A 20,776-nucleotide genomic window follows, 5' to 3' on the forward strand; every position below is an offset into this window, starting at 1 on the left:
GACGTGCTTAAAGTGATAAATGCTGAAAGTCCGAGAAAATGGGCAGTCTTCTGCGATTCAAGGCCGGCCTTGCAATGTGTGCAGTTGTTTCTCCGACATGGAACTCACGATCAGCTCACGTGTGAAATCGCGGAACTTGCCCATCACTTAAGATAAAAAGCACATGATATCTCTTTTCAGTGGATACCAGGTCATTCCGGTATCATTGGAAGTGATGACGCCGATAAGGCAGCTCGGACGTCAAACCAAGAAGACCACTGCGTCCCCATTCCTCTCTCAAGGACCGACGCCGCGAGACAACTGGGCATTCTAGCACGCACGATCTCCTTAGCAGAGTGGAATACCGTACATACAAGGCGCACAAGACTGCGCAGACTAAACACGTCACTCCAACTCAGACCTCCAGCCGGTCTGCACCGACGTGAAGCGTCTCTTCTGTGTCGGTTATGGCTTGGAGTTGCCTTCACGAATGCCTACTCAGCACTAATTGGAATGGCTGATAGTCCTGCATGTGATGTTTGCGGATGCGAGGAGATCATTGACCACTTACTGTGCCATTGTCCTCAATTTCAAGCGCAATGGCAATCTTTGTCCAACACATTGATGAAATTAGATGATCGTCCTCTGAGTGAACAGACAGTACTAGAGCCCCGTCCCAACCGATCATCCGCTCAGAAGGCAGTGAAGGCACCTTTGTGTTTTCTCAGAACTTCTGGTTTGAGCGAGTGGCTTTAACTCAAGTGCTGTCCATACACACATCTACACCTTCTCTCTCCCTTCTCTCTCCTGCCCTTCTCCCATCCCCCAGCGTAGGGTAGCCAACCAGAATATTGACTGGTTAACATCCCTGCCTTCCTGTATTCCTCTCTCTCTCTCTCTGCTTCTGCCTGCTGTATAGATGCCTGCCTGTTAGCGTAACCTGGTACAAAAACATATTCTCGATTATAATAAAGAAAACTTTGATGCTATTAACCAGGGCCTTGAAATCTTTTGCAAATCCTTCCTTCAGTCGTTCTAACTAACTGATTCGGTTCAGGCACACATACCACGTAACTCTTTTAAAACGAACTTATCTAAAACATGGTTCTACAGAACGCTACGCGCAACGAAAAATAATAAGAAACGACTCTTTAAGACGGCAAAGCTCAGGGGCACGCAGCAGTCTTGGATGAAACAGCAGGCTGTGGAAAAAGAGTACTGTCATGCTCTTCGCACCGCCAAACACAAATTTAGGTAGTGTGACATTTAATCGCTTATTAAATATAACCCTAGAAAGTTTTGGAGATCAATTTCTCCCACCAGCAATGCCGTTGAAATCATTTCACTGGAGGATGATGGCGGGACAAACGTTAAACCGGAGGATCGCGCTGCCTTATTCAATAATTACTTTGCGGGTGTTTTTACAAAGTAATACCATTCCAGCATCCCATCTACGGAAGAAGTCGTTTGCAGATACATGGATCCCATAGTCATAACTACTGCCGGAATCGCTGCATTGATTAACAACCTCGAAGTATCAACATGCGAAGGAATTCGTTATATTAATACCAAAATGCTTAAATACACAGTCACGGTATCTAGTCTCATACTTGCCCACATCTTGCGACGATCATTATCAACGAGTGAAATACCGCACGAATGGAAAATCTGAAACATGATACCAATATTCAAATCGGGCAAGAAATCTAATGTTATACCTGGGCCACACGGGCGAAGTTACTGCCAATACACGTTTAAGACCATAAGTTTCTTAATGCCATTATATTTCGACCGCTGTTACACGCACTTACTTAATGACATTAAACATTGTGATGGCGATAGCTGCAGTGAAACGGTTGAGTTTGCTTGCCAATCGTAATACAATAAAAACAGTTAGATAGGGAGCAGATGTTTAAGAAATGGCATGAGAAACATTTATCGCCGTACTGTATGTAGTTTATTTCAGGAATGTCATTGTTGCACTCAACCGTACACTGCTTAAATCCAAAGCTAGCTCGACGGCCAATCCGTAGCGTAGCCAAAGCATTGAAATTGGGAAAATAGCGCACCCAGCTTGAAAGCTCTCAAGCAGCGATCGTGAAAATTTTTACCGTGAGCTCCAGTTTGTTCTGGTGTATGTGATTCTTCGAGCCAAACATCGTCAAGAAATTCGAAGGCTTCAGTATGAGGCCGCCAAGGCAAGGAGCCGCCGCCGTGCAATCGAACAGCTTTGTTGAGTTGAATTCCTTCTCATCTACTTCTACTGATGTCACCTCCGGCGTCCTCCAGGGTAGTGTTTTGAGTCCCTTGTTATTCTTAATTTACATGAATGATCTTCTTGCGGGTATCTCCTCTAACATGCGACTTCTCACAGACGATTGCGCAATCTACCGTGAAATCTCTTCTTCAGCTGATCATCTTGCTCTCCAACAGGACCTGGATCTCGTAACTAATTGGTGCTCATGCTGGAAAATGTCTCTTAATACCGATAAATGTAAACTAATGACCTGCACCTGCAAGAAATCGGCTTCAGCATCTAACTATACTCTAAATAACTGCCACCGTAGCACGCATAACGTCTTACAAGTACAGTGGCGTGCATCCTTCACTCAAACTTTCATGGAACACTCACATAGATAGAATCACACTGCAGGCATCACGCACCCTCGGCTACCTTAAACGAAACCTTCACGACGCTCCTACTTCGACCAAATCACTGCCATATCTGACATTCGTCCGTCCTCAACTTGAACACCCGTCATCAATTTCATCACCTCATCAAACCTATCTAATCAACGCTCTTCAACGTGTTCAAAATCGCGCCGCGGCTTTCTTCGCCAAAGACTATAGCTGTCCATTCCAGGGTTACTAATATTTAATATTCTCTGTCCCCATTCTCCTTAGAATCACGCAGAAAGATTCCGATAATCTACTTATTTCAAAAAATAAGAGACTGTTAGCACCAAACCACCTTCCATCTCTTCGAAAGGTTACCAACGTCTCGCCGTTTGCCCAACAATCACTCTTTCAAACGTATTTTTGGGCACACGAACGCCATCAATTCATCAGTCACACCACTAGCAATTGAACTATGGAATAGTCTCCCTGATAATATCTTCGACATTCGTGACCCTGTTCAGTTTCCTGATGGAGTAACGGCTGTTTTTTCATAACCATTTGCTTTCATTAACTTTCTCTTAATTATGTACGCGCTTCTCGCTGACTTCTGTAGTTGGCAATGTCAAAATATGTGCCCTTACATTACCTTTGTAAAATTTGACTGTGTTAAATGATGCACCCTTACATTGTGTATGTCGGCAATCATTCCGATACTGTATATTGCGTTCCGCTAACTATTAGGTGACGTCACGTCGTTTTATATAGGTTAATATACGTATCGTATAGTCGTTATCTCTTTTCATTTGTTGTAATTCTTCCACTTATGAAGATATATATTGTATAATCCCTCCCTCACGCTATACTCCTACTGCACTGCTACCTGTGACGTTTCTTGAATAGATAAAAAAAATTCACTTCGCTCCATGGCAAGGTACGGACACCTATAGCGGCTGCGTTTGTGTTGAATTGAATTCTGGGGTTTTTTTTTTTACGTGCCGAAAATACCGATTTGATTGTGAGGCACGCCGTAGTGGCGGACAACATATTAATTTTGACTGCCTGCGGATCCTTAAATTTAAGGGACTAACAACTGGCCAGAATGTGTTGTCAGGCTCTACCGGAAATGAAATGACCATGATTTATAATGATAGAATCCAGCACGCTATCCACAAGTTACGACTCGTACTAAGCGCATCACTTTCTCATGAATCCAGTAGATGGCTCTCATTATTTCTCCACTCCATAGTTGGTCGCTTTCATTTTTGCTCAGGCCTGTAGTGGTGCACCGAAGCTTTATCGCAGGTAACAATGCGATTAAAAATTCGAGTCTCTCCTTTTTGTTGTGTGTGCAAATGGCGCTGAGAGCCGCTCACTCACGTGAAAACGTGCCAACTGGCGTCCTACAGTCAAAAGACGGGGGACCCATTGCGCAGACATTATATATAAAGTCGTAGGTAGTATGTTATTATATATTAAGCATTTACGTAACTTATTCCACCCCGCCCCCCTTATTCCCTGTCATAGAACAAAATTTAAAGAAACCGGTGAAATGGCGGTTGCCCCCAGAAGATTAGAAATGCCTTGAATGTTCTCCTCCATAATTTTGGTCCGTGAGCGATGATCATGGTTCTAGTTTTCAACCTGCTCACTGGCTCCTATAAATTCTCTATGCCAGCAAGAACACTCGCGACCTTGGCAGCGTTTCATCCCCAAACTGTTACCGTCCATCTGTAGAGTTTTGGTCGATTCTGCACCCCGTCAGGCAAAGAACTGTATGAAGATATTGTTGCAGGAAGAAAGCAGGCCCACGAGTATAAAATAATCTATATTTAAAACAGAGGTATATGGCGTTCAGGTAACTCCTAGACTTCGTCTTCCTCTAGTCCAATACAACTTCTTCCTTCTCTTCGCAGTAACATCACCCTCCCGGCGAAGGCGCTCCGTCACGGTGCAAGTTCTAGAGCCTCACTTAATGGGGGTACACAGGGCTTGAGCCTGACGACGTGAATAACATCGCTAGGGATGTTGGGAGGCACTGAAGGCTGACCGACTGGGGCGATCTCGTATGTCACGTCGGACAGTTGGCGTAAGATCTGGTACGGACCAGAATAACGCGAAAGTAGTTTTTCCGGCAAGCCCACGCAACGTGAAGGCGTCCAGAGAAGGACAAGGGAACCAAGTGAAAAATGGGAGTCTCGGTGCCGGAGGTCGTAGCGTCGCTATTGAGAAGCTTGCGAGACTGTGCGGCGATGACGGGCGACTTCTCGGGCCTATGGGCGGCTAAGTCAATAGCATCGCGAGCGTAACTAGTGCTGGGTGATTGTACTGCGGAAGGCAGCAACGTGTGAAAGGGCAAGGTGGGGTCGCGGCCATACAACAGGTAAAATGGTGAAAATCCGGCAGTGTCATGACGGGACGAGTTGTATGCGAAAGTGATGTACGGTAAAGCGACGTCCCAGTCGCGGTGATCGTCGGAAACGTACATGGCCAGCATTTCAGTTACTGTGCGGTTTAGTCGCTCGGTGAGGCCGTTCGTTTGAGGGTGGTAGGCGGTAGCAATCTGGTGTTCTGTAGAACAGGAGCGGAGCAGATCATCGACGACCTTTGATTGCAAGTAGCGGCGGCGATCCGTCAGCAACTGGCGAGGGGCGCCGTAGTGCAGGATGACGTCGTATAGTAAGAAGTCGGCGAAATCTGTAGCGCAGCTGGTTGGTAGCGCTAGTACGATGGCATACCTCATGGCATAATCTGTTGCTACAGCAATCCATTTGTTTCCTTTGATGGAAATTGGAAAGGGGCCCAGGAGGTCCAGGCCCACACGGAAGAAGGGCTCTGTAGGGATATCTATTGGTTGCAGCAAACCAGCGGGAGGCATAGCAGGCACTTTCCGGCGCGGACACAGGTCTCAAGAAGCGACATAACGACGCAGAGAGCGAGAAATGCCGGGTCAGAAGAAGCGGCGCCGCAGGCGGTCGTATGTACGAGTTATGCCCAGATGTACAGCAGTAGGAGCGTCGTGAAATTGTTGGAGCACGGCGAGTCGAAGGTGCTTGGGAATGACTAGGAGGAGCTCCGGGCCATCAGGACGAACGCTACGACGGTTCCCTCGCGCAAGGTGAGCATCCGGAGGGACGGGTCGTTGGACGAGGAGCTTAGGCGTTCCATAAGTGTTCGAAGAACAGGATATTTGCGCTGCTCGTCGCCAATATGGAGGAAGCCGGAGAGCGATAGAACACTGATGTCCGAGTCTGCATCGGTATCGTCCGGTTGATCCACGGGATTGCGGGACAGGCAGTCAGCATCTTTATGTAGGCGCCCTGACTTATAGATAATAGAAAATGTATATTCTTGTAGCCGCAATGCCCAACGTGCAAGTCGTCCAGTTGGGTCTTTCAAAGAGGAGAGCCAGCAGAGGGCGTGATGGACGATTACGACGCAGAAGCTTCGACCGAAAAGGTACGGCCGAAATTTCGCGACCGCCCATACGAGCGCGAGACATTCTCTCTCAGTAATGGAGTAATTTCGCTCGGCCGTGGAAAGAAGGCGGCTAGCGTAAGCGATGACACGGTCTTGGCCCTGCGCACGCTGAGCGAGGACAGCGCCGATGCCATGACCACTCGCGTCAGTTCGTACTTCAGTGGGCGCAGAAGGGTCAAAGTGTGACCGAATTGGGGAAGTTGTAAGCCGCTCAATCAGGGTAGAGAAGGCTTTCTCCTGCAGTGGTCCCCAAGAGAAAGAGCCGTCTTTCTTAAGAAGGTCAGTGAAAGGGTGAGCGATGTCGGCAAAATTTTTCACAGATCGCCGGAAATGAGAGCATAAGCCCAGAAACCTACGGACATGTTTGTGTAACAAGGTATAGGAAAACAGCGCACGGCGGGAACTTTCTGTGCATCAGGTTGGATTCCGGCGGTATTTACGAGATGGCCGAGCATGTTAATTTCACGGCGACTGAAATTGCACTTGGAGGAGTTTAGCTGAATGGCAGCACTGCGAAACAGGGAGAGTATGGTTGTGAGGCGCCGCAGGTGGCTCTCAAAGTTCGGCGAAAACACAATCACATCGTCGAGGTCACAGAGGCATGTAGACCACTTCAAGCCGCGCAAGAGAGAGTCCATCATTCGCTCGAATGTAGCTGGCGCATTGCATAAGCCAAAGGGCAAGACTTTAAATTGGTACAGACCGTCCGGTGTGACGAAGGCGGTTTTCTCGCGGTCCATCTCATCGACGCTAATCTGCCAATAGCCGGAGCGGAAGTCAAGTGATGAAAAATATTGTGATCCGTGAAGGCAGTCAAGAGCGTCATCAATGCGAGGCAGGGGATAAACATCTTTCTTTGTTACCTTGTTGAGGTGACGGTAGTCAACGCAGAAGCGCCATGAGTTGTCTTTTTTCTTTACTAAGACAACCGGTGATGCCCACTGGCTACTGGAAGGTTCAATGATGTCTTTGTTCTTCATCCTGTCTACCTCTTTCTATATGACGGCCCTTTCTGTTGCGGAGACACGATATGACCGCCTATGAATGGGGCTGGCTTCACCGGTGTTGATGCGATGCGTGGCAACAGACGTCTGGACAAGTGGACGGTCGCCCAAATCAAAGATGTCCCGATAAGATGACAGGAGGTGAGGAAGAGCTGCTGTTTGCGCGGAAGGAAGGTCAGGGGCGATCATCTTAGAAACATCGTCGGCGGGCGTCGAGTACGGAGGAGTGGGCGACAAAGGTCCGTTGGTGCTGAGAAAGGATTCAGACGTCAGAGAAGAAACCTCTAATTCTTCCAACGGAGTGATATGCGCTATGGCGATACCGTGTGGCAGCACATGCGACGAAAATCCAAAATTGAGGATGGGCACGCGAGTAAAGTTTTCGCGGATCCGGATTAACGTGCTCGGCAGGGCAATATTTCGCGACAAAACCACGTCAGTAAGCGGCGACACGACGTACTCGCCACCAGGTACGGGAGGACAGGGCATCACGAGGACATTTGTAGCCGCTTGTGTAGACAGCCTTGCAACTCAGCAGAATATAAGCGGTGTGAAGCACAAGTTGTTGCACCGGCAGGAAGCGGCAGATCCAACTGTACAACACCTGCGGAGCAGTCAATTTGGGCAGAGTGTTTTGAAAGGAAGTCGAGGCGGAGAATTAGGTCGTGCGGACAGTGTTCAAGGACGATAAAGAGAACAACGGTATAATGGCCCCCAATGGTCACACGTGCTGTGCACATTCCAAGGACAGGTGAAGTACTCCCATCGGTGACTCGCACAGTGGCCGGTACGGCGGGTGCCAGAACCTTTCTGAGCCTTCGGCGGAGAGTAGCGCTCATAGCTGAAAGCTGCGCTCCTGTATCAATGAGAGATCTAACAGGAACACCATCAACTTCAATGTCTAGTAGGTTTCCACGTGTAGGCAGGGTTAACAGAGGATTTGTGGGCCGGGTCGGAGTTGCAGCTTCACCTCCGGGAGCTGCACCGCCTAGTTTCCCGAAGCGAAGCGACCGCTTGCAGAAGGGGACGAAGAGTGGTGAACGAGAGGCGAACGGGACCTACGACCTTGCGCAGACGCGGAGCGGCTGGATCTTGGTGGAGCTCTGTCGGCGTTGATGTTCCTAGTCGGCGTATAGGGCGAGAAAGTACGATTGTCTGGTACTTGGCGGTAGTGACTAGCAGACGACCACCGAGGGGGCGAGGACCAGTGGTCGCGGCAATGACAGGCGATGTGTCCAATACCGGAGCAATTAAAACAGATGGGTTTATCATCCGCTGTGCGCCAGTCAGCTGGTTTGCGACGGAGTGGTGGAAAGCCTTTCGTCTGGGAGCGAGCAGCCGGAGAAATCTCGTAGGTGTTTGTATGGCGGACCGAGCAGAGATATGGAATGCCCAAACTTGCTATTTCCTCCCGAACGACGGCTTGTATAAGGGAGATAGCGGGCGCGCTTTCCCAACACTCGGAACGAACTGAAGCCGGAGCCATGGCCTCAACTTCACGGCGAACGATGCACGTGGTATCTTCCGGTCCTGTGGGCTGAACGAACAGCGGCGGGTCTTCGCAAGAAGGTGTCGCGGCGGTATTGGGCAATCGGTCGAAAGGTTGAGCGACACGGCAGCCCTTCCCTTGTTCGAAGCGCCGGCGCTCCTTTATAATTGCATCCACAGTGGCACAATCCTTGCACATCAGGAGATTGAGCGCATCGTCTGCAATACCTCTCAGTATGTGACCAATCTTGTCTGCCTCGGTCCTGTTGTTATCAGCCTTGCGCAGAGGGCCAGCACATCCTGTATGTACATGACATAGGATTCTGTGGACGTCTGAGCGCGGCACGCAAGTTCTTTTTTTGCTGCCAGCTCACGACCGACAAGTCTGCCAAACAGGTCTCGCATTTTTTCTTTGCAGACATCCCAGCTCGTTAGGTCAGCTTCGTGTGTGTCTAACGATTGCTTCGCAGCTCCTCTTAGATAAAATATCACGTTTGCTAGCATCGTTGTTGGATCCCACCTGTTGTTGTCGCACACTCGCTCGTACATCGTAAGCCAGCCCTCGACGTCAGCGTTGTCCGTGCCGCAAAATTTTCCTGGATCTCGCGGATGATTGAGGTTGACCGTTGGCACGGGCTGCTGAGGCGTTGTCGCTTGTGTCGGTTGATTTCCCATTGTGGCGGCAGGTAGATAGATGACGTCTGCTGCGAAGTTCCGTGATTGTACCCCGCACCTTCCATCAAAATGTTGCAGGAAGAAAGCAGGCACAAGAGTATAAAATAATGTATATTTACAACAGAGGTATGTGGCGTTCCGGCAACTGCCAGACTTCGTCTTGTCTTGTCTTGTGTCCCAGACAGTGGCGCGTACCCACTATGGGGGACTGGCCAAGAAGCAGGCGGTTTTCCATACGGTAAGAAGTATAGAGAAACTAGATTTGAATGGTGGAGCATGGGACGATAGAACTGTAATTTAGTCTTGCAATGAAAATATTCTTAAAGATTTTGATAGAATAATTTAACGTAGAGAAATGAAATAATAGAAAATATGGATAATTGTAAAAAATCAGCAAGGTACTCTTTTTGTCTCTTAAATGCAATTGTAAACTGCAAGAAAAGCATCCCTGTGGCTGGATCCCAGTGAAGTCGCCCCAAAAGAAAGATGCTTGGCGAGGTTAATGATAGGCCAAGTTTGGTAAATGAATATTCTAATATTTTTCTTTGTCTTATGAAGCGGCGGCATGAGAGAAAATAATGTTCGATAGTTTCAGGTGCACTGCACCTGAAACTATTTACACAGGTCGGGTTTGGTTCCCTCTCCCCTTTGTTCTTTTTGTGAGGAGGAGAAGAAGATACAGCACTTTCTTCTATCTTGTCGCCGCTTTGCCGCGTTAAAAAAAAAGATTGTTGGACATACCTTTTCGAAGAATTGGCCTGGACTTGACAGAACCTGCAATTCTTTCGTTCGGGGCGTCCACTTTGGGATTCAGTCACAAAGATGCGTGCTTCTCTGTCCAAGCATTCCTTACAGAATCTAAACGAATGCCCTGCTAAATTCTATATTTTTAATTACTTTTAAATTAATTATTACTCATTAAACAGCACCTTCCTGATTTTATTTTAGCCGGTAATTCAACCCTATTGAATGCTATTCCCATAGATATTAGGAAATTTATGCTCTATATTATTTTGGAATAATCCACCCATTTCTTGGCCAATCCCCCATCGTGGGTAGGAGCCACACGTGCCACAGGCTACAACAACAACAACAACAACAAAAAGAACATAGAGGGGACATAGCGAGACCAGACCTGTGTAAGTAAACATTTAGGGGAGGTATACGACATCTCAATTTTGTAAAAGATACTTCCAATTGCCTTGAAGGACACCAATTATTATCCATGGGAAGCCAAGATGGTGGAGTTCATTACGCGGTGTTAGCATGGATATTGCAGAATTTTGAGATGTAGCGAGATTTCTGTACCTTGCCGCGGTGACATAAGCTGATGTCGGCAAAACAGTTATGATAGGGCCGTTCAGGGATGCGCGTGCGAGTGAATCGGCCATTTCCTTCACGTGCAACCCATGATGTCCCGGTATCCAAAGCAAACATACTTTTCTTAAGTACGGAGGTACCAACGAACGAAATGTTCTTTGAATTGCTAAATTTAAAGATGCAGTTACTGCTGTGCATACAGATAGCGAGTCGGTCACGATAACAGCTGATGGGTCTTTTTGGGGAAGTTTTCGTAATGCTAATATAATGGCTAATAATTCTGCCTGAAATATAGGTGTGAAGTAGGGAAGGTGAAGGGAGTAGGACCATTCAAGGGATTCAGAGAAGATTCCCACTCCTACCTTCTCAGTGCAAACAGAAGCGTCAGTAGCTATTACGTTGTCAGTGGTTAGCTGGTGTAGGTGGCCGTCTATGATATTAATTAAATCTCGCCTTGGTAATAGTTTCGCATGACTAGGAAATATGTCCTCGAACTCAATTTTTAGCTCTTTAAAGGCATCATTTGAATGGTAAACTTGGCGTAAGGACACATCGAATTTTTGTAACTGTGCTTGTACGAATACTACCTGAGGACAGTGGAATCTCGACCCCGATCCTTGGAAAAACTCAGCAGGTTCATTCACAAAAGCATATTGCCTAGGTCTTTTTAAATAGTCATAAATTTTTAAATATGTCTGAACCGTAAGTATGCGGAATCTGCAATCTAGGGTGGTTATGTGAACTTCCTGACATAAAACAGCGTTGGCAACAAGTCTAGGTAGCCGAAGGCATGAACGTAGAGCTTCTCTTTCTAAAAGTATGAGAGGCTTAATTTTGTAGGTGGGGCCACCAGAACATATCACGCAGCCGAATTCTAATATGGGCCTAACATACATATTATAGATCATCAGTAAGGTATCCCTGCGTAGTATCCCTGAGCCGGCGGAGCATAGCTACGGCTCGTTCTGCCTTTGTTTTAATATGTTCAATGTGATTGCGCCAGGTGAGTTTGCCATCGTAAATGACACCAAGGTACTTGACTTCGTCAACTTGAGGAATGATTTCCTGTCGGTATTGTAAAGATATATTCACCTGTGCAGTTAATGGGAATACTAATACCGCACTTTTGCTAATATTTAACGACATGCATAACTCCTCTAGCCATGTCTCCAGCATTCCTAAGTAATTCTGCAACGACTGTTCTAGTGAATGTATATTATTTCCGGACGTAAAAAATGCGATATCGTTCGCGTAAACATAAACATGTACTTCCGGACACAAAGGAATTGTGCAAAGCAAAATGTTAAATAATATAGGAAAAAGAACGGAACCCTGTGGTGCACCTCTTGTCTGCTTGTGTTTGGACGTCGAAATACCGTGTTGGTAACAATAAAACTCTATATCTCTTATAAATTCATAGATCCAAGTGGTTATATATTTTGGTAAGTTCGTAGACTGAAGTTTGTCGAATAGAACACTATGTTCTACAGAGTCGCATGCTTTTGATGCATCTAGCGTCACCAAAGCTGCGTATACTCTCGTTTGTGGCGAGCAAGTTTAACGCGGCTCTCTAAATCTACATGGGCGCACCATATGGAGTGGCCGGCAAGAAATTCGTCTTCCTCTAGTCCCCCAATACAACTTCTTCCTTCTCTTCACGGTAAAAATATGTTGCACCATTGAGGGGCGTACCTCTTTCTGAGACATCGTACGACGCACTGCGGAAGATATCTAATGATACTCTCCGACTTCTCGCTGCAGGTTTTAGACGTTGTTGAAGGGAGGAACTTGCTCTCATCGAGAAGTATGAGTGCAGGATTTATTTACAATATTTACATTATGACAGGAGATACATTTCGACACTCTAGCATAACTTCCAAATGGAGCACGAAAGACGAAGTACCAAGCACGAAGCACCCGAGCACACAGCACACAAGCACAACAAGCAGCCAAAACTGCTGCTTAAACACCCACTGTCCTCCCTAGATCCCTAGGTGAGGGAAAACTGCCTTCTAACCATCGTCCATTCGGACCGTCCACAGTCGTCGTTGGATGCATCGTCGACCCGCCTTTGAGGGGGAGGGTACACACACTCTCTTCCGCACTTTGTTCTCACTGAACACACTGAGGTGAACGGGTCCTCGTACACATGGGTTGTCACGCTTGACCCCAGCGGGCGCCTCTTAAGTCCAGCGCTGACTTCTTCCACTCGAAAACGCCAAAACGCGCAAACTGTCCGTGCCATTCAGAACAGCGGTCAGCCAAAATGGAACTTGGCAGATTGTGTTTAGCAAGTTTAGCAAGTTCAAGATCCGCACGGCACAAAGAGTTCAAAAGATGTTGTTAGGTTTCCTGAGGAAGGTGCTTCCATTGGTTATGTGTTTTCAGTTGATGTTGAAGACTTGTTTTACTCTGTGCCCCACGATGCCTTATTTAGTTCTGTCAGAGATGCTATAGATATTAACGGTGTAGTAGAGTCCCAAAACTCCTCTGGAGTGTCAATAGACAATTTTATGTAAATGCTAGAATTTTACCTTCATGTGACGTTTCTCTCTTTTGAGAACAAGTTTTATCGACAAAGACAAGGGCTTTGTATGGGATCCTGCGTAGCCCCGGTGCTTACTAACATTTTATTAACCTGTATTGACCGCGCCTTCGAGCCAATTTTAACAAGAAAGGGTGTACTAAAAGTGTTCAGGTATGTTGACGAGTTTTTAATAGCTTTTAAGAAACTGAACGTGTTGACTTACACAGATGGTGTAAGCACTGTCCTAGACAGTTTTAAAGAGCAGGGACGGGGGTTGGTATTCACGCATGAACGACACTTAAAGGGGCGATTACAGTTTTTAGACATTAACATTACCTTTGGTGAAGATCATGTATGTTGGCTGTACGCACCTCGAGCACAAAAGGAGCTTCTTCATTATGCGTCGGCGCGTTCAAAAACCGTAAAACGTTCCATTGCGAAACTTTGTCTTGAGTATGCTCTCGTGAAATCGTGTCACCATGCAATGCGTGCGAGCTTTGACAAGCAAGTTGATAGGTTTGTTTCGGCGGGGTTCCCAAGCACGGTTATCACAGCAGCGGCTGAAGCGATTTTGCAAAAATCAAAGGTTCCATGGTCAAGAAACCGTGCGCACAAGAAAAACTAGCTGTGAAGCCGGAAGTGGTTCCGTATGTACATAGGATAGCCCACAATACGAAAAAGGTGGCAAACAGACACGGCCTCCCAGTCGTGTTTTCGGCTCCTCGAAAACAAGCACAGCTCTGCGCCCAAGTCGCGAGCGAGGGTACGAGGAGCAGCTGCACCAAAAACATGGGAAGCAGTTTGTAAACTGCTGCACCGGTGTGGTATATGAAATACCTCTGACCTGCGGGAAAACCTATGTGGGCCAAACGGGTGGATGCGTGAATTACCATGCAGCTGAATATGTGCGGTCGCTGAAAGAAGGAGGTGCGCATCTTTCGCAACATTGTGCAAATTGCACTGCGTGTGACCGAGCGGCAGAACATTTGACACCAAAACAATGCCATTACTGGCATTGGCATCCGAACCACTGTTCGGAGAGATAAAGATACTTGGCAGAAGCACGGAAACAAAGGCACGTGAGGTTTTGGAAGCATTCCATATAAAGAAACGAGGATATAACTGTGTTTGTGATAATTCCGTGACCCTCTTCAAAAGCGACATGTCCTATCTAGAACGGTTTGGCAAATAATACATTATGGTCACTGTGCGCATGTCTGTGATTTTCCTTATATTTGCAGATTTTTCGGTGAATAAAGATAGATGAAGTTGGCGCTTGTCCTGTGTCGTTCTCCCTCTCGTGGTCGTCTCTGTTGGCGCTGTTCGTTCCTAATCCTCAGGTAGCCGTCGCGACTGTCAGCAGGCCGTGACGAATTCCGGGGGCCGCGAAAACGCACCGCAAAACCTCCTTTTCTAGGAGTTCTCTTGATCCAAGTAAACCGTGAAGGCGACAGCGAATGAGGTGACAATACTCGTTCCGCCGAACGCAGCTAGCCTTGCAGGCGTCACCGAATCTCCGTAGGAGGCGCAAGGTTGATTAACTTTGCGGTGGTCTCCAGTTCTCCGAAGGAGGTGCATGGTCAGTTAGCCTAGCTGGCGTCGCCGGTTCCCCGAACAGGCCCATTGTTAGTTCTCCAAAACAACTCGTCGCAGCGGGCCGGGAAGAGTTCGAAGGTCGCTAGCACCGCAGGACGATCGAAACAACTGCAGCGGGCTGTGAAAGGTTTGCAGGTCAGTACCCCTGCAGGCCGATCGTAACATCGCGCGACTCTTTAGCCAACCATCTAACAAGTCTTCGAGTGGCAGCTATGGAACGCACTCTACAACAAAGCTCGCGTTTATATTTGATCCTCTCGTAACTTAATCGAGCACTGTCGCACTAACGGTTTCGCTGTAAAGCGAGCACAAGCAGGCCGATTTGAGCGGGTCCTGTGGTCGCATACCTTTTTTTCCCTACATGAACTACATATCTTTTTTTTTCTTGTTACACGTACACAAACACATACATGCACACCCAAACACTCACGCACGCGCACACGCACGCACATATGCACACGCACGCACACAGCGGTATTATTTTCCGTATGGAATTTCACAGTGGGAAAACGAACGGTACCTGAATATCCTCAGTGCGACGGATATGCGCGTCTGGGTCCAGAAATAATTTATAAAAGCTAAAACTTCTATGCCTTCTTTACCGAGGTTCGTCCAATATGTTGAATCGGCTTGTTGCCGAGGAAGTTCAGTCGGTTCTAGATATAGTACAATGAAACGTAAGAGTTTGCTGCATGAGGCTCTATGCAACGAACATCCCGGGGATTGCATGATAAAAAGTGGGCCTATTTTGGTGTTCCTAATCCGCCTGGGCGAAACGTGCTTGCTTTGGCGCTGAAACGCGCTGCAGCCGACGAACAGCTCTGCGGCGTTCAATTGTCGGCTTCCCGAAAACATATAGCTTTATATGGATTCCAAATTGTGCGTTGGATCACCATAACTTCCTTCTTTATTTCTCCTTCTTCTCTTTTAGATTTTCTTATTTCTTCATTGTTGTTTTCTTTATCCGTGTCGGGCAGTTACCCCTCATAGGTTTTAACAATTTCCGAGACAGAGTTTTCATCCTTCCTATTTGATACTGCGTAAACGTCAAGGAAGATAAGCGATGGTCATTAAGTGTTACGGACTGGATCTCAAGGGAAGGGAAGCGTAGCAGGGGACGGCAGAAAGTTACGTGGGCGGATGAGATTACCAAGTTTGCAGCGACAACACGGCCACGATTAGTACATGACCGGGGTAGTTGGAGAAGTATTGGAGAGGCCTTTGCCCCGCAGTGGGCGTAACCAGGCTGATGATGATTATGATGAAACGTCAAGATAGGATGTGTTTCGTTGGCCTTAAATTTGAATCAGTAATATATATTTTTTTCTAAATTCCGAAGGGAATAAAACTCTGCGCACTTGGACAATAACTGAGAATTGAGGCATTTACTATTTGCGACATTTAGTTCCGTGTCGTAATTTTTTTAGTAACTCTATGCGCGTATAGCGGGCAAGCGCCATAATTTAAGAAAAAAACGCGCAAGCTCCGCGAGGGCAATCACGCGCCCTGGCGTCCTGGCGGTCTCCTGCGTTCGAGCGATCCACGAAGAAAAGAACGCCATTCCATTGCACCGCGGGAGAAAGAGAGACCCCACCAAGCAGAAGCCACTCATGTAGTATAGCAGGCGGATGATGGCTAGCGCATGGGATAGATCCAGCGTCGACCAGTCGGCCCTCGAAGTATCGACCCTGACCGGTTCTACGAGCGGTGATGAAAGTGAGACGGATTCCAGCGCCACTCTCGTCGCCGTTGTGTGCTGCGTCCTGGCGTGCATCATCGCCATAGCCCTCGTGCTATTCCTATTGACAGGGCTGGAACTTGACTCAGGTGATGACGATGACCTGGAATATACGACCACATACCTTCCCGCTGGTCGTTCCGCGCCACGGCCAGTGGTTACTGATCACCCCACAACGAAAGCGCCGCCATCGCCACCGGTGACCGCTCGCACGACACGGACCATGTCACCCCCTACAACGCCAAGACCGGCAGCAACGAGGCCGTCTCCTAATACACGTACTAAGCCTACTACTACACCCGTCACCACGACTACGGTGAAAAAAGCGACTCGGCGACGTCCGCCACCTAAACGCCGTCCGCCAACTCCTTCTCCGCCTCCTCCGACAACTAAACCCCCTCCGCCACCTCCTCCTCCGCCTCCTGCGACAACTAAACGCCTTCCACCACCTCCTCCTCCGCCTCCTCCGCCTCCTCCGACAACTAAACGCCCTCCGCCACCTCCTCCTCCGCCTCCTGCGACAACTAAACGCCGTCCACCACCTCCTCCGACAACTAAACGCCGTCCACCACGTCCTCGGACAACTAAACGCCCTCCACCACCTCCTCCTCCGCCTCCTGCGACAACTAAACGCCCTCCACCACCTCCTCCGCCTCCTCCGACAACTAAACGCCCTCCGCCACCTCCTCCTCCGCCTCCTGCGACAACTAAACGCCCTCCACCACCTCCTCCTCCGCCTCCTCCGCCTCCACCGACAACTAAACGCCCTCCGCCACCTCCTGCGACAACTAAACGCCCTCCACCACCGCCTCCTCCGCCTCCTCCGACAACTAAACGCCCTCCACCACCTCCTCCTCCGCCACCTACAACAACTAAACGCCCTTCACCGCCACCTCCTCCGACAACTAAACGCCGTGCACCTTCACCTCCGCCACTTCCTCCTCCTCCGCCAACTAGGCGAACTCGGCCCACTACGCGACCTCCGCTCTCACAGAAATTCATCAAGCCTATGTCGCTTCTGTGCACCATCGGTAACCGGTCAGGCGAAGACGCCGTCTATCCGCAGGATGGTCTGTGTGACTATGTCTTCTACGACTCGGTGTTCAAGAATGATCGCAACCGGCTTACCAGCAAGTGGACCGCTGACCTACGCTACTTCATTCAGAAAGCGAGGGATTCCGACCCCAAAAAGTCACAGTACGGTTTGGGCCTCAGCTTCGATCATCGCAAGGAACTCAAAAACGAATTTAAGAAAACCGACCTGACACTTTACTTGGACAACAACGTGTTTCACTACGGCATAATCGACTGTCCCACGCACGGCGTGACTCGGGCCCAAATGGACGAGGTGTTCGTGGCACTCAAGGAGATCAGACACGTCACAAGAAATACGGTAGCCACCACGTTCGTCATGCTGGCCGCGCTGTCCGCCACTAGCGACTGGAACGAGTACTTCAAAGACAAGTTCAAGAACACCTTCAAGCCGGACCTGTTCATCTCGCTGGGCCACCAGCTGCGGGGCGATCCAGAGAAGAGCCGGTGCATCGCCACGCCACCAGCCATACTGGAGAAGCCGACGGGGTTTCCGGAGGAACACGACTTGCACGACGCCGCGCGAGCCCTGGCGGCCATCGCTTCGCTGCCTCGCGGCCCACGGATATCCATCTCCGTCTCGATGAAGGGTCGTTGGTCCAGGCTGAAGCCGAACGTCAAGCCCGAGGTCTTCGCGCCCTGCGTCACGGGCGGCATCAAGGGGGAGCCATACGACCGCTACTGCGATGTGGTCAGCAAACCGCCCTACTCGGACAACCTGTTGCACGAGGCACAGCACTACGCCATGCGCGCCTACGACCCGGTGGTGCGGCGCATGTTCGTGTACGACAACGAGCAGACCCTGTGCAAGAAGCTCTGCCTCATCAAGGCCAACTACAGCAAGCTGAAGTTCGGCGTGGCCCTCTACGACCTAGACTTCGAGGACACCGAGGACACCTGCTCGTCGCTCAACACTAAGGGAGCCTACAGCCACACCAAGGTTGTGAGCACTGTGCAGAGGTTCTTAGAAAGCCAGTTCACCGATCCGTCCAAGGAGGCCGAGTGTTCCCTGCTGTGGCAATGAACTGTTTGAGACCATGACTGATCTATTTAATGACCAACGCTGCAATGCCGGTTATTGAACGGCTTACTCCTCTTGGCCGGAGTTATTTGACCGACGCGGCTATGAATCGAGCCGTTTCCGATGCGATTGACAAGTGCCGGCTCCTGGTGGCTTTTGCTTGTTTTCGTTCTCTTTTTTTTCATTTTCGCGTGTGTTCTGTGCAACAAATGTAAAGAAATCTTAACAGTAAAGGGCGTGTTTTCAGTGAGGTCCCTTTATTGGTTCTGTTTAACTTACACTGCCCTGAGTCACCTGCTAATGTGTAAGGGCACTGCACCGATCCATGCAGAGAGAGAGAGAGAGAAACAACTTTATTGAGCCCAGCTCTACATCTTCTTAGACGCCGTCGATGGAAGTGGTTCCCTCTTCACGGGACCCATATGCTTCCCTAGCCGCCTGGCCCCTGGAGATCAGGACGAGCTGGTCTTCCAGGGCGGTGCTTGTTAGCAAGGTCTCCCATCGCTCGGTAAGGGTAGATGAGGGATGGGGTAGGGTAGCGGGGCAGTTAAGAGGTGGGGGGATCGCCTTGATGAAATCGCATACCCCAATGACATGTTGGAGCGTGCCTAACTGAGTTTTGCAGAAGTTACAATACCCCTCGTACCTTTCCGGCTACATCTTGTTTTGAAGGTAAGGGTGCGAGAAGGATCGTGCCTGTACTTGCCTGTAGATCGCTTGCTGTTCTAATTTACAGCGCTTAATATTTATAATAGCTGATACTCTTGTATGCAACGCTTGTCAATGTATTGAGGTCTGCTTGGCATGAGGGGCAAGTGATTTAGAGGTAATTTGTTAAGTGACACGCTCACCGCTTATTTCGCAGTGAACTTTAGCGAATTATACGGTTTTGCGTGGCCATAATTCAGTTGGTCTCCGGGGAATATTCTACGACCTCTGGGAGGGCGCGAAAGCATGCGCGTTTCTCGGGGCAAGAATTGTGGCGGACGTAGCCGGCATCGTCTGCATCAGTTCCCAACATTTGCACAGCAAGCAGCCGAAGACAAGCGCGTCGGAACAAAAATATGCAACTGCAACAGAACGCGCTAGCGTTTGACACACTGAATTAAAAAATAAAATTATATGTTATTGTTTTATTCACTGTAAATATACGCAGACTACCTGGACAAGACCCATCGTTAATACTAGTCGTGGTTCCATGCTTCGACCAACACAGAAGGACACGAGAGGGACCATATCTCCCTCTCACGTTCATCTCGCCTGTCGTCGTCATGCATTTGTCGTCCAACCATCGACTTCACTCTAACTTGGTCACCCAGCTCTTATCTCACCCCTGTCGTCACACAGTCGCCGTCATACCACTGTTGTCATGCTTTCGTCGTCACGCTGTCGTTTTATCATCGTCATCACTTTAGTAACGTCATTCTATAGTCGTCATACCACTCTTCGTCGATCTATCGACTTCGTTCCTGCTTTTTTATCGCATCCTAATTATGGTGTCGCCATTGGATCATTATTCTGGCGTTGTCATGCCATCGTCGTTATTGCGTTACCGTCAGAAATATGCTATCGTGCATCCGTTAATTGTCATTATTGTCAATTGTCGACATCCCTGTTAAGCCGACGTCGTCGTGCCATTGTCATCATTGCAGCTTCGTCACTCGGTTGTCGTCATGCTAACGTCGTCACGTGTTCGTCGGCATGCAGTCCCTCACCATTCCATTGTCCTCATCATCCCTTTGTCCGTCAATTTTCGTTTCATTGACGGGGTCCCGTCGTCGTTATACCGTGTTTGTCTTTTCGCAGACGTCGTTCCTTCTCCGTCATTCCATCGTTGTCACTGCATCGTCTTTATGCAGTCGTCGCCATGTCCATGTTCCTGGCGACATGACGACGCTTGGTTACGGCAACAAGTGCCCTTGCTAAGTGGGAAGGTACTGGAGTATATCGAATACAGCAGAAGCAACAAGAGTATCGGAATGACCTCGCCTCTGCGTGAACACCGCCTGTGGAAACGGCTTACGGTACTGCTTCGGTCAAGTGACAACTGCACACTGCAGCAACTGTGGCTCAGTTAAAACCATGGAGCATATTCTGTTTCAGTTTCGAGCTTGTGCCGACGAGCGTGCATTGCATGAACATTGCATGCGTTCACTTACACAGAGAAGTTTATCATTTGACTGTGTCTTAGGCCCTCTAGGAGGAGGAGGAGGAGAAACTTTATTATTGCAGAAACCGTT

The 20,776-nt window shown here is 48.7% G+C and overlaps 2 protein-coding genes across 2 annotated transcripts in view; both read left to right on the forward strand.

Annotated features, from left to right (window-relative positions):
• LOC142575710 (uncharacterized) overlaps window positions 1-20,776 on the forward strand; it is a 279,479-nt gene that overhangs the window by 13,042 nt on the left and 245,661 nt on the right. The gene's annotated exons all lie outside the window — the stretch shown is intronic.
• On the forward strand, window positions 16,240-18,782 carry LOC142573970 (uncharacterized). The gene has a single exon (XM_075683168.1). The coding sequence runs from the start codon at window positions 16,314-16,316 to the stop codon at window positions 18,537-18,539; it is 2,226 nt and encodes a 741-aa protein (XP_075539283.1). The 5' UTR covers window positions 16,240-16,313; the 3' UTR covers window positions 18,540-18,782.

The sequence above is a fragment of the Dermacentor variabilis genome, chromosome 3 (assembly GCF_050947875.1).
Source record: "Dermacentor variabilis isolate Ectoservices chromosome 3, ASM5094787v1, whole genome shotgun sequence".
Taxonomy (NCBI): domain Eukaryota; kingdom Metazoa; phylum Arthropoda; class Arachnida; order Ixodida; family Ixodidae; genus Dermacentor; species Dermacentor variabilis.

Bases quoted from the DNA above. Each gene is read 5' to 3' on its own strand.
- LOC142573970 (XM_075683168.1), top strand. From the start codon at position 16,314: ATGATGGCTAGCGCATGGGATAGATCCAGCGTCGACCAGTCGGCCCTC.